The sequence below is a fragment of the Nelumbo nucifera genome, chromosome 6, assembly GCF_055504915.1.
Source record: "Nelumbo nucifera cultivar China Antique chromosome 6, China Antique-T2T, whole genome shotgun sequence".
NCBI classification, from domain to species: domain Eukaryota; kingdom Viridiplantae; phylum Streptophyta; class Magnoliopsida; order Proteales; family Nelumbonaceae; genus Nelumbo; species Nelumbo nucifera.
Window position 1 is genome coordinate 64,746,435 of NC_142654.1, and position 14,772 is coordinate 64,761,206.

A 14,772-nucleotide genomic window follows, 5' to 3' on the forward strand; every position below is an offset into this window, starting at 1 on the left:
ATTGACCTCAAACTAAAACAATTATTTTTGTCCAAGTGGCAGGTAAACATTTCAATCATTTGGGTCAAATGATACCAATCCATAATGTTATAATTAAATACTATAAGTTAAAAACAACAAAACAATAAATACAAAAAAAAATACATGGATTCTGTATAAAACATTTGGGCACATTTCTAATCTTATATATCCATTGTAGTAAACAAAAAATAAGTGTGACAAATAATAATTATCTTTTATATACACTAGTAAAACTGTACGTGCATTGCATGTGGTAATATCAAGTGATGATGATGATAATAGTCAACAACCAAATGACCTTACTGGTTGAACCATTAACCTTTTTTAACTAGGAAAATGGACTACAATTAAGACATTAATTCATTTATTTTCTTTGTATTTTAGCCATTTCTATCTTTACTAATAATAATTTTTATTTTTTCAAACATATTTTTGTTTAATATGACGAATATATATTATTAATGCATGTTCAAAGTTTTCTACAAAATTTATATTTATATTTATTATTATTATTATTTAATTTATGAGATAACAAAATTACTTATTTACCAAGAGGAAATGTAATTCCAATACATTGTTTGAATATTGGTTTTAATGTTGTGGTCAAATCAATTATTTATATATATATATATACATATATCATTTATATATAATATATATGTAATTTATTATTTATTTATAAATATGTTATTTATATTGCATTTTTGTAAACTTCTTATATGATGAAAAATAGTTGAAAAAATACTTATATTTTTGTTTTTATTTATTTCAACTATTATATTTTTCTTTTCCTTTTAATAATTTATTATTATTTTTAAATTAAATCGGATTGTATCATAGATTCGAATCAATATTTATGAGATCCGATCAAATCTTTGGATCGAATCGAATTCGAATACCCTGATTCAAATCCAATCTGATTTGTTTGCATCCCTACCAAACCACTTGTCTACAATGACCTACCTAATTAAATCATTGAACCATTTGACATGGTTAGTGGGGTCATGTGTTAGACATTAATGCCCTTTATTTTTTATCCTAATTTTTATCCCATTTCTATCACTAATGAAAATAAATCTCATTAATCACACTTTTTTTAATGATGGATATATAATATTAAAGAATGTACACAAAATTATCTACACATTTTTACATTATCTAGAATTTTATGTATTTTATTATTTAATAATAGCATCATGTGTTGGTCTATTTGACATGGATAGTTGAACCACTAACCCACCACTTGGACGGAAAAACCATTTTTTCCTTTTCGGTTGATTTTAAATCATGTATTACATTTTCATCATCAATAAAAGTAAATCTTATTTTTGTACGTGGCAATATCAAATGATGATGATGATGATAATAATCAATAACAAAAGGACCTTACTGTTGAATTGTTAACCTATTTAACCAGGAAAATGGACTATGATTAAGACATTAATTCATTTTTTCTTTGTATTTTAACCATTTCTATCTTTACAAATAATAATTCTCATTTTTTCAAACATATTTTTGTTTAATATGAAGAATATATAATATTAATGTATGTTCAATTTTTTTATAAAATTTGTAAATAATTATATAATTTTATTTTTTATTATTTAATTTATGAGATAATAACTTATTTACCAAGAGGAAATGCAATTCCAATATATTGTTTGAACATTGGTTTTTAATATTATGCTCAAATCAATTATTTATATATAATATATATGTTATTTATAATTTATTTATAAATATGTTATTTATATTGCATTTTTGTAAACTTTTTATATGATGGAAATAGTTGAAAAAATACTTATATATTTTTTATTTCTATTGTTATATTTTTTCTTTTAATAATTTCTTACTTTTAAAAAAAATTAAATTGGATCGTATCAAACTCGAATATTTGACATCTTGATTGAATTTGGATTCAAATCAATATTTATGAGATTCGGTCGAATCTTTGGATTATACCAAATTTGAATATACCCTAATTCAAATCTGATATGATCTGTTTGCGTCCCTACAAATCACTTGCCTACGATGGCCTAGCTAATTAAATTATTGGACCATTTGACATGGTTAGTCGGGTCATGTGTTAGGATGTACCCAAAATTATCGACAAATTTCTATATTTTCTATAATTTTATGTATTTTATTATTTAATAATAACATCGATTTGACATGGATAGTTTTACCACTAACCCACCAACTACCATTTTGCTTTTTTGATTGATTTTAAATCATGTATTCCATTTTCATCATCGATAGAAGTAATTCTTATTTTCATATTTATTTTTGTTTATGATGAATATATAACAATAGAATTGTATCAAAATGCTTTATACAAAGCTTATATTTTTCTTTGAGTTTATATGTATGTATGTATGTATGTATGTATGTATGTATGTATGTATGTATGTATGTATGTATGTATGTATGTATATTTAATATTTGTTACTTAGTTATGACATCATAGATTGAGCCATTTGACCCGGAATGTTTGATCATTGACTTACCTACCATCTAGATATGGAAATGGTTTGACTTTCAAACTAGTTTTAAATTTTGCATTTCATTTATATCATTGATAAAATAATTATTATTTGTCATACTTATTTTTGTTTATATTATTAGTATATAATATTATAAATGTGCTTGAAATTGTTTTCATATTTTTTTGTATTATTCTATTTTAAAATTTTTATTTTTAATTATACATTACGGGTTAACCTATTTGACCTGAAAGGTTGAACCACTAACCCACCCCCTAAATAGGAACATGGTTTAATTTCCCATCGGTTTTAAGTTGTATATTTGATGTCTATCATTAATAAAATTATGTCTATTTTATCATAGTTATTTTTTAATATGACAAATACATAATAATAGAAATGTGTTCAATTTTTTTTTCCAATTTTTTTTTCTATATTTTTTGTATTTTTTATATTTCTAATTTGTATTATTTATTTATGACATCATGAAATTATCCATTTGACCTAAATGATTGAAGTACTTACGACCAAGATGGAAAATATGATTTAATTTCTAGGTTTATTTTAAAAATATATAATTTCATTTTATTAATAATTATTGTGTATGGATTAGTGGAATTTAATGATGATAAACAAAAGTATTTTTTATATTTTTAAATTTATATTATTTATTTATGATATCATGAAATTATCCATTTGACCCAAATGGTTGAACTACTTACCCACCGCCTATATGAAAAACATGATTCCATTTATATGTTTATCTTAAAAATATAAAATTTTATTATATTAATAATTATTGTGTATGAATTTATTAGTGAAATTTAATGATGATAAACAAAAGTATAAGTGTTGGATTCAATGAGAGAGAATGTGATTTATTTAATGACTTAAATGTGAGACTTAATGAGAGGTAATTGAATGTAATTAATGGCATTCTCTTAATTACATTTTCAACCCCTTCAATGGAAATGAACTAAATTCAAGAGGAAGGGTATTTTAGTAAAGGAAAATTATAGAAGCCAATACCTCCTCATTCACACTTTTATAAGTAGTATAGGTATATTAACAAAATAAATAGGAAAAAATTGACACATATTATTACTACACCATTATCATCTAAAACTGCCACATGCAATGCACATAAACATTCGCTAACATTATTAAAAATTTAAGAAGTGAAGATAAAAAAAAAACACTTTTAAGCCTTAATCATTTCTATTAGGGATCCATCCTCACTATCTTTAACAACAAGATCATTCTTAAAACCTTCTCCTTCCATTTCTCACTCAATCTCTCACCAAAAGCCAATGTTTGATTGTGGATACACGATGGATTGTTTTGTTATGAAACACATTATACCCCTAAAAAAGTACATAATGGGTGTGGTGTGAATAATTCAGATCAGGTAGGCACATAATTATAAGCACGTTCAACGAGCACTTAAAATTTTTTTTGACACCTATCCCTTAAAATACCCCCGGCCTACCTTTGAAAAAAATTAAGAACAACTTTTGACAGTTGTCAGAATATGTATTAAGTACTCATTGAACTTGCTTACTATGTTGTTCCTACTAGATCTGGTCCCCTTCTCCTCTTAAATGTCTCAGCTCCTTTTCGTCGTCTCTAATAAAGTAGAGGCATAAATTAGATTGATTGTATCGCCTTAGAGTTCAAATCTGTTGCATGAACAATTCTAAACCTGTCATGCAAATCTGCGCCTATTAGGTTAAGGGCCAACACTAAATATCAACCATAGACTATAAAACACAAACTAATGTCAAAATTCAAAACCCAAATTTGCCAATTCTACACTAATCAGATTTTGATTTAATTATCAACAACTAAAAAAAATCCTCTCTTTTTAATTGGGGGGGGGTTAGAAATTATAAAGCATTGGGTCCTTTCCACTTCAAAAGCAGACCGTCACCCAACGAGAGGTGGGTTAGTTTGCCTCTCTATTTGCACTTGTTTGTTTGTATTTGTAGATATCCGAACCGGCTAAGACATCCTATGGAAAGGGGTCGTTTTTAGTCATTTCTGGTCCAACGGTTCAGTTGCATAGATTGAACCCAATTCTGATCAATCAAACCGGATAATCAATGATCATGGTTTTTTGCCTAGCATTGGACCAATAATGTGAGTGTCTGGTTCATCGCAAACCATAGACTGGTCTAATATTTCGACGTCCAGGATTCATCGTGGGGATCAAAAGTAATAAAGACCGATATCCTTTCCCGTTTTAGATGGGCTAAGGCATCTCCGATTCCACCGATTCTTCTCTGTTCTCTATTTTTGCCCCTTTTCTTTTATGGAGAAAATAATACATTTATATATTCTTTCCTTTGCTAAGAAACTTATTTATATATTCTTTCCTTTTCTTTCTTGAAAGTCTTGGTCCTCATCTGTTGTGTCTGTTGTCTCCAATTTTTTCTATACAAGTCTGTTTCTTTCGACAGTTTTTGATCCTGTTTGTAGAGTGCGTATATTAGGGTTAGGGTTTTAGTATTTTTTTTTGATCCATTTAATTATTTTGTAAATTATTTTCTCCCTCTTCCTCTCTCTTTTTCTTTTTCTGTATCTGCGGATCGAACCTCCCGTTGCAGGGAGGGGGAAATTATGGGTGGCGATGGGGATTCCAGTGATGCGGCTGATTCGGGCGTCGACAGTGGAGTTAATGTTCACATCCGATGCTCGAACGGGTCGAAGTTTTCTGTGAAGATTAACCTTGACTCAACGGTTGGGGCATTTAAAGCTCTTTTGGCGCAGAATTGTGATGTCCCCGCCGAGCAACAGCGGTTGATTTACAAGGGTCGGATCTTGAAGGACGACCAAACCCTAGAAAGCTATGGTCTGTCTCTTATCCTGATCTTTCTCCCAGTTTCTGCAATTATCGTATTCTCGATGTTATTGTTTTCTTCTAGTAGGGTTTTGGTTGCTTATCTGTGATTTTGCAGGTTGACAATGATGTATTGCATGCGGTTATCATTGATTTTCTTGTCTGTGTTTCATGGATGTAATAATGGAGAAACCCTAAAAAGTTAATGTTTTCATGTCTTATTATTTAGATCCAATGTCCTAACTGTAGTTGTTTCCACAGATTAGGTTTGGTTTATTCATATCCTGAATGGTTACCTTTTTTATGTAAATAACGGAAGTCAGTAATAAGTGACTGGGGCAAGGAATGGTGGATTTCCCTATACTTTGATACAAGGCGGTATTTAATAAATTGCACAAGCTGTGTAATCTAATATATACCCAAGTGTTGCCCAATGCTGCGAATAAGTTCAAACATGAGCAATGCTATTATATTATTATTAGTTATCACTACCTCCATCTAGTCTCCTCAATGGGATCGTTGGAGAGTCGGACTGGGTGATGGGCCTTACATTTCAACCCTGATGGTGGTGTAATTTCCCTTTTGTGATGCGATGTTAAGAGAACTTGTTCTATGTGGTTAATCTCAATGGATTTTGGATAGCTGGCATTTGGGGCAATGAAAAGGTGTCCGTTTGGACTTATTCTTGGGTTTAGTATGGGAGGGTGTTAACAGTTAAGCACAGTTGCCACATTCCTCGGAGATCATTTACTTTGGTTTATGATCCTTTACCATCAGTCCTGTAGAAATTTCTCTATGTGCAGGAAATGTAACAATTAATAAATATAACCAGGAAAACTTGTGCCACACGGTTGGGTAATTGCATCAATTATTCTGCGCTTGGTTAATCTCTTATCTTTATGTCCTTGGTCATTGATTATTTTTTGTCTCTTGTCGTATGAAATGGGATTTTTCTACCCATTAGTCTACATTTTTGTTAGTTTCATATTTTGACAACTATGCTATTCTTACCAATGTTCTCCTTAGTTTCTCAGGCCCGCTTTTGCAAGGCAACTCCTTAAAGACAGAACTGCCAGATTTAATACAAGGCCTAAATCTGATTAGTAGGCTGGGGTGGACTAATATTGTGGTGGAGGGCTGGGGTAGACCAATATTATGGTGGAGGGCTGGGGTGGACTAATTTATGGTGGAGGGGGATTGTAATCTCTTGGATGAGAGCAAGTAGGGAAATCCCATGGAGTTTCAGGTCCTTAGTGAGATGGGTGCAAACTCTAGAAATCAGTTCGAAATAGCTCATTCAAATGGGTGCCAACAACTGTAAATGTCTTGGCTGATACCTTAGCAAAAGCAGAGGCTATAAGGGAAAGTCTTGTGTTGGGATTTCCCGGTCTGAGAATGAATTTGTAATTTCTCTTTAAGTTATTGACTCTAGTCAAGGGTGCCATTCTACCTGTTGACCTGCTGTCCAAGTTTTTTCAGGTAGTAAGGAGTTTTTGCTTCAATGAGATACACCAATTCTATTATTTATTATAAAAATGACTCCCATAATTTTTTATGATATCTGTTTTAATTAACAGGCATAATAAACTAGTGAAAACAGATGAATGGATGCTATTGTTGCTCAAACTGCTTCCTCATTAAATTATTCTGCATATTTTCCTGAACTTGGCGTTTCCTTTTGTTCTTTTGGTAGGTTTGCTGGCAGATCACACTGTTCACATGGTTCGTGGTTTTGCTCCAGCTGCATCAACCAATACTGGTGGTTCTGCCAATGTTGGAGGTCCAAACACCACTGCAGGTGTTAGGAGTGTAAGCTCCACTGAAGGAGGGGCTTTCGGAGGAGGAGCTGGTTTGGGAGCTGGTCTTGAAGCATCTCTATTTCCAGGACTTGGTGTTAATGGACTGGGTGGCAATGGAATGCCTGGTCTATTTGGAACTGGGCTTCCTGAGTTTGAGCAAGTGCAGCAGCAACTTACTCAGAACCCAAATATGATGAGGGAAATAATGAACATGCCTGTAATCCAGAACCTAATGAATAATCCTGACCTAATGCGTAACTTGATCATGAGCAATCCTCAAATGCGTGAGATCATCGATCGTAATCCTGATCTTGCTCATATACTTAATGATCCCAGCACTCTTCGACAGACACTAGAGGCAGCAAGGAACCCTGAACTCATGCGGGAAATGATGCGGAATACTGACAGGGCAATGAGCAATATTGAGTCATCTCCGGAAGGATTCAACATGCTCAGGCGCATGTATGAAACTGTTCAGGAACCATTTCTGAATGCAACAACTATGGCTGGAGATACTGGAAACGATTTGGGTTCAAACCCATTTGCAGCCCTTCTGGGGAACCAAGGTGGGACACAGGCCAGAGATCGATCAAACAATCCATCAACCACTGGTTCTGAAACAACCACTGGGTCTCCTGCTCCAAATACAAACCCCCTCCCCAACCCATGGAGCAATGCTGCTGGTAAGCTTTCATCCAGTGGATCTTTTGTTTTTTTTATCTTCCTTCATACCTTCATATATGGAATGAATCATCATCATCATCTAAGCCTTGTCCCAACCATATGGTGTTGGTTTCATGAATCATGTTCATGTAAAAAATAAAATCTAATCCAGGTCCAGTGAGTTCTATAAAAGTGGGGAAAAGGGTCCTTACTGGGTGGCAAATTTCTAGTAGTGATATTATCTTTAGCAACAAGTGTGGACTTTTGAATCCATACCATATATTAATGCCATACACATTGATTTCTGGGGGATATGCCTATAACTTGTTCATACAGATTGTAATAAAGATACTTATTGTTATTTATCATTTTTTGATCTATAACAAAATTAGAGGGATCTATAAAAACCAAAAGGTACTGATTAGAGAATAGAATTATTTAAAGCACCCAAGTGGCGGCTAGCACAAGATCCTCAATAGGGAAACAGAGCAGAAACATAACAAAATAAAAAAGGAACTACATGAATGATCAAGTTATCCTAGGAATGATGCTCCCTAGTGCAATTATGTTCTCCTCCTTCCACCTAAATGAGATGCAAGCATTTTGATGCCAAAGCTTTAAGCGTCACAGACAAAGCCTTTTGCGTCTCTGTAGACCATTAACACCTTCTCTAAGCCATCTCTTGATCATCTAACAATCTATTCAACCTTTATATCTATATATGCTGCAACATTGTCATGAACATGGGTAGTGATCATTTATAAAAAAATTGCATAGTGATTTGATCTCTTACCTAGTAGAGTCCTCTGACCAAACAGAATCAAGAATGTCAAAACCATCTTTTTAGTGCATACTTAAAAGCATCTCCAATTCCTTAGGTCTTGGTTCTCTATTGAGCATTGATCAAAATTTTGCTTTCTTTCTGGGTGCTTGGATTTCCTAATTAGGGACCTGTCTAGAAGTAGACGAACTTGCAATATATGACCGCAATGGTGAAAACGTCTACCAAAATGTCACCCAGTTGATCTTTGCTCAGCATTTCCCTCCCATATGGCCTACAAAGCAGCAGATCTTGCACATCTTCACTTTATCCTTGGGGAGAAGTTGATGAGGAAAGAGAATAATTGTCATTTGGAAGTTGCCAAGAAGTGAATAAGCATTGAACAGGGGAAGAAATGGCTCAATATCCCTGAAATGTAAGCACCAGAGACAAGAGTTCATAAGTTGCCTCATCACTAGGAGAGTTTTGAACTTAATAAACACTTCCTTTGGCTAATTTTAGATACTCCTTTTCCATTATTGGTGGACTGGTTCACTATGAAAATGGTCTTCTTTATGCTTTGTTTGCATCTGTAATGGCAATTGATAGTTAAAAACACATCATCATCTAAGCCTTATCCATGTGGGCTCAGCTATATGAATCCTGTTTTGCCATTCAGTTCTGTTTAATGCCATATCCATTGTTAAATTATTGGTGCTTAGATTATTTCTTACTACCACCCGTCCTTTTTGGTCTGATCCAATCCCTTCTAGCCCCTTCAATTTGCAACAAATCACTTTTTCTAATAGGTGTCGTTGATGGTCTTCCATGCTTGTGACTAGACCGTCTTACTCTACTTTTTCTCATTTATCACCCGAAGTGAGTTCATTTTTCATTTTTTGGACATTTTGTTTCTTTACTGCCCAAAACTCCTCCATACAGCATTAGCTGGCCTTACAAATTTCTTATAGATTTTTCCTTTTAATCTAAGTAGTATTTGCCTATCACAAAAAACTTCGGATGCACTCCTCCATTTTACCCATCTTGCTCTAATTTTATGGGGACATCCTCAATCTCAACATTGGTGTCCAATCCTAAGTGTACCTTGATTTGCACTCCTATTATTATTAAATTTACACATCATATATTCTATTTTAGTCTTGTTTTAACACCTCTTGTTTCTAAGGCATTTCTTCATAAGCATAACCTTGCATTTAATCCTTCATTAGTTTCATCAATTAAAACAATATCATCAGCAAACAACATGCACCATGGGGCTGCCTCCTGAATATGTTTAGTTAATTCATCTATGGTCAATGCAAATAAATAAGGGCTAAGTGTTGAACATTGGTGAAGACCCATTATAACAGTAGAATCTAATGTGTGTTCTAACATTGGTTGCTGCATCTTCGTACATATCCTTAATTATAGTGCCGTTCGGCAAGTTTTTTTAAAGATCTTCCGGAAGATCTGACAGCCAAAAGACTGTGATCTTTTACATAAATGGCATTCCACAGACCCTTTGGTTGCAGGCGTGTCTTTCTGCGTGAAGGTGAGACTTGAGCAAGCGAAAAAAGGTGAGAAGCTCCATTTCTAGCTTCTCGAAATAAGATTTTCTCACATCTTTTTGGGGCACGATCTTTCGATGGAAAGATCTTCCTCCAACTAAACGGAGGAAGACTAAAACACAAGCTGCCGAGCTTCTAAAAAGTCGACAGCCTATATGCTTTCTCTAGATCAATTGACACCATATGGAGATCTCTTCTTAAGAAAGATAGCTTCCATAGTTTATTTCCCTGGCATAAACCGAAATGGATTATCTGCTATATTTGCTTCATGTTGTATTGTTTTGCTCAACTATTCTCTCCTAAAGCTTCATAGTGTGGTTCATGAGTTTAATCCCCAATGGTTGTTACACCTTTGTATGTTGCCTGTGTTTTTAAAAGTGAAAAACACATATGTGGTATTTTACTTGGATCATACTTGAAATCTTCATTGGAATCAAATTATGTCTGAAAGAATTTCTTTGTTGTTGATGCATTTAATATTTTTTAATTATAATTGCAAATCTAGCAGCTGGAGGTGCACAGGCAAACACAACCACAAGGTCAACTCCTGCAGGGGATGGGAGGACTCCTGGAATTGGTGGTTTATCTGCGCTTGGTCTTCCCGAGATGGAACGCATGCTTGGTGGCATGCAGGATACTTCGATGTTGAATCAGTTTATGCAAAACCCTGCCGTATCACAGATAATGCAAAGTCTTCTCTCTAATCCTCAGTATATGAATCAGGTGGTAATCTAAGTTATGCTATGCTAATAAGATGTCCCATTTTGATTCCCTTTTTTTTTCTTCTTTTGTTTCTAATAGTGCTTCTTGATTTTCAGATAATTGGTTTAAATCCACAGCTACGTAGCCTGCTTGATTCCAATTCTCAGTTGAGAGAAATGATGCAAAACCCAGAATTTCTTCGTCAGTTGACTTCCCCCGAGACGATGCAGGTAGTGTAGCATCAACATAACATCATGCATCTGTAGGTTCCCTCATTTTTAATTCTTCTTTTGAGGACCTTTCTGGTTGCTTACAAGCATTAATGATAAATGGTTTAAAAGTTGAGGCACGTTTCATCCTTCTACTCATGATGTTCAAATCTTGTTGAAGCAGGCGGAAAGGTTTCATGTGGTTTTTGTTGACAAGTTTCAGCCATCTTTTTGCTAGTGTGGCATTTAAGCTTTGTCCTATTGTTTTCACAGTTAAAAGTTATCTCTGAGTTGCATCTTTCTTTAAATTAACATTTCTTGTGTTTGTTTCTTGCAGCAAGTTTTGGCTTTACAGCAGTCACTTCTTTCTCAGCTTGGTCGGCAACAATCAACCCAGTAAGTTGCATAATCTCATTATTTGTTTAATTTGGCAAATAACATGTAACTCCAGTTAGTCTTTCTTAGTTTTTGCCCATGTGGACTATGGCTTCCATAACCAATGTATACTTAAACTTTTCTTACTAAGGCATACTTTTTAATTCATACACCATAAGATGGGGAGAAATTCTTGTGGTTCAGGGATGAAAAGCGTGTCCTGGTAGTAAACACTTGTCAGAATGAAAAGGTGGTGGTGCTGGTGGTTTGCTGTGTGTTTGACCTCTGTCTTCAGCATGTATGCACAAGTACAGGGGCCAGGCACCAATATTCCTTGTTTCCTTGTATGACGGTGCATATCATAAGCATGCTTGATGAACTTATTTCAAACTTTTATTGTTATTTGACTATGAACTAATGCATTCAAACACTAAGGCAGGCTATGCACTGTTACTGATAAAAAGAGAAGCACCGAGGAAGGCTAAAATGAAATGATATTTCTTTATACATAGCTTCCAAATGCCCGTTCCAATAATTTGTGTATATAAATTTTGTAGTATTCTTTTGAAAAATTGAATGTTTTGATGATTGGTTAATTCAAGGGTCTGTATGTGACAGGATTCCCTGCAAATAAAAACGCTGCACACACTCTGCAAGTATGGGAATCTGACCGCACATTAACATTCCCCCATGAATTTAACATACATGTATGGGAGATATTCCCAATGTGCGGCGGGATGCTATGTAGGCAGAGTTTTTGCTTCCAGGAGATTCAGGATTGGTCCTTATTGGCCAAGAAACACTTGAAAATTTAATAATAGTTCAGCTATTTTGTTATCTCTCTTGATTTATTTTTGTTCTAGTTTTTAATGGGTTTCTGGTATTCTCTTGCAGGGAGCCAGGTCAAACTGGTGCTGGTGCAGGTATTCAAGACATCATCTTCACTTGAATTGATTTTGCCAACCACTGTTTCACACATCACTGATGTCTGATAATTTTTCTCTTTTTTTATCTGATGGTTAAATCCTTGTCAATTACCTGATCTAGTTCAATTTATACAGAAACTGAATCTTTTTCACCCCTTGGGCCTGTTTACAAATTGCCCCCCCTAACACCCAGCATAACTATTCTATAAATTCCTACTTCTCTAAGTACAGCGTCATGACCAGATATTATTTCCCTATTACCCCCCTATCTAGGAATCCATTTGAAAGACCTTGAAAGAGAGAGTCAATCTGGAGGCCGAGGACCTAGCTCTCTAATGTTGTGGTATCTAGGGCCCCCAATGTCTGTCTCCATTCGTCCACCTTATTACCACTTGGGAGTCTCCCTCCATCTTCAAGGATCACTTTTTAAAAGGTGTTAAGGTGGAGCCAAACTGCCTTAACCGCCTTCTTCCTTGAGAAGAGGTTTACACGCCAAATTTGATGAGGTGTGCGTGTCACTGTCATTCCTCAAATTGGTGAGGCATATACCTCATTTAAGTGACATAAAAAAAATTAAAAATAATGCTTTGTAAATTTTAGAAAGCTTTATTGTTTAGTTGGTTAAACAAAAGCAATCTGTCATAATATATATATATATATATATATATATATTTGCTTTTATGTTACTTTCTGAATATGACACTCATAATTTGTTATTCTAGGTTTCAATGTATCACATGTAAGAGTAGCATCTCTGTTCATATTTTCACCTATGCCGGTGTGGCCTACTAATTCTAAAAGCTAAAAAGGATATTTTCAATCTTTGTTTAAATAAAAAATAAAATAAAAATATTAATATAATGAAAAGTTAAAAACAAATTTGTCAAATTCTTTTTTATCTACTTTAATACACCATTTAATTCTAAAGTAGTATATGATTGTTTATATTGAAAAATAGACTAGAGGGAAGAATGTTATAAACATAAAATGAAATTTAAAAAACATAAGGTTCATATAAAAAAGAATATACGTGTAATAAAATGTAAATATAAATCGACTATGAAAGAAAAAAAATGTATCTGAGAATGTATGAAGAAATTAAAAATAAATTCAGTTTATTGTATATATATGAATAAACTAAGATGTATGTAAATTAAGCAAATGAATTTTAGGAAAAGAAGGCTACACGTTTGAACAGAATACAAAATAAAATTTAAAAAATTTATGTTCAAATGCTCGTATCTTAATCAGCACCCTGAAGTCCACGACAAACTCCCTCGAGATCTTACAATCAGCACCTTGAAAGTCCATGGGAACTTCCTTAATCAGCATCCTGAAAGCGAACAAAGCAAGAGGCCAGAGCATGATGTTTAATGGCTTGAAACTTGAAGTCCATGGGAACTTCCTCAAGATGGTTACGAAAGCGTACCTAAATCAGAAATGGTGGTAACCTAAACGTACCTGACAAAACTATATTTTTCCCCCTCCTCCGTTCAGTGGGTCCCGAGGATACATATTCTTCCTCCAATGTCTCTGTTAATCTTAGTATTTGGAACCATCTATTTTAAAATGTGGTTATGCATTGATCTATAGCTTGAAACTTTATTGCATCATTAGTAAAGGACAAGGATAGATGGTAGGCGTGAAAATTAACGGTTTAATTTTTGGATTTGGTTTTGGTTTTATATATTTGATAAATGCTTACCCATTTGGATGCTCCCGCCATTAAATGTATTCGTTCTTACAGGAACTCCTAATAATATGGGATTGGAGTTATTGATGAACATGTTTGGTGGGCTCGGTGCAGGCAGTTTGACTACACCCAACACATCCAATGGTAACATTACCCCATTTTTATCAATTAATTAATATCCTCTGCACAGTCTACTCTGCATCCAAAATGATTTTCTTCACTATAGGCTCCTCAAGGGTTTTTTATATTTTTTCCTGCAGTGCCTCCTGAAGAACTTTATGCAACCCAGCTCGCACAGCTTCAAGAAATGGGTTTCTTTGACACCCAAGAGAATATCCGTGCGTTAAGTGCCACTGCAGGGAATGTCCATGCTGCAGTTGAGCGACTCTTGGGGAACCCGGGTCAGTAATTCTATTCTCCTATTTAACGTCTAGTCTGCATCGAGCCAGTTAGGGCAAAAGATTGAGTTTCGTAAGATGGCAGAATGTACGGGCACATTTGGATTCCATTTTGGTCATGAATAAGTATTATTAGTAATAGTAAACTTCTTGGTGTAAGACTGAATTATTGGACATACCATGAGATGAAGTAAAGAAAAACAACCGTTTTTTTGTCATATTATCAAGAAATGAAGGCCTTGGTCCTTGTACATACCATGTAAACACTTTTTTTTTTAACATTTGTGTTCTTATTGTTTGCTAAATTTCTGGTTACCTGGTCTTAACTGATTGCTT

The 14,772-nt window shown here is 33.9% G+C and overlaps 1 protein-coding gene across 4 annotated transcripts; it reads left to right on the forward strand.

The window, feature by feature from the left end:
* Positions 1–4,752: 4,752 nt before the first annotated feature.
* Positions 4,753–14,762, forward strand: LOC104587120 (ubiquitin domain-containing protein DSK2b-like). Of its 4 annotated transcripts, none has more exons than XR_016077600.1 (9): positions 4,753–5,355; positions 7,037–7,825; positions 10,639–10,856; positions 10,952–11,065; positions 11,382–11,440; positions 12,038–12,075; positions 12,314–12,342; positions 14,093–14,182; positions 14,299–14,762. XR_016077600.1 is itself a non-coding variant. In XM_010244586.3 (8 exons), exons 1-8 carry the CDS (start codon positions 5,124–5,126, stop codon positions 14,445–14,447), a joined length of 1,680 nt encoding a protein of 559 aa, XP_010242888.1. In that variant the 5' UTR covers positions 4,753–5,123; the 3' UTR covers positions 14,448–14,762. The 4 variants fall into 4 exon arrangements, 2 of the variants coding, with proteins under 2 accessions (XP_010242888.1, XP_010242891.1); XR_016077601.1 differs by having other exon boundaries at positions 10,642–10,856; positions 14,299–14,741; XM_010244586.3 differs by lacking the exon at positions 12,038–12,075.
* Positions 14,763–14,772: the final 10 nt, after the last annotated feature.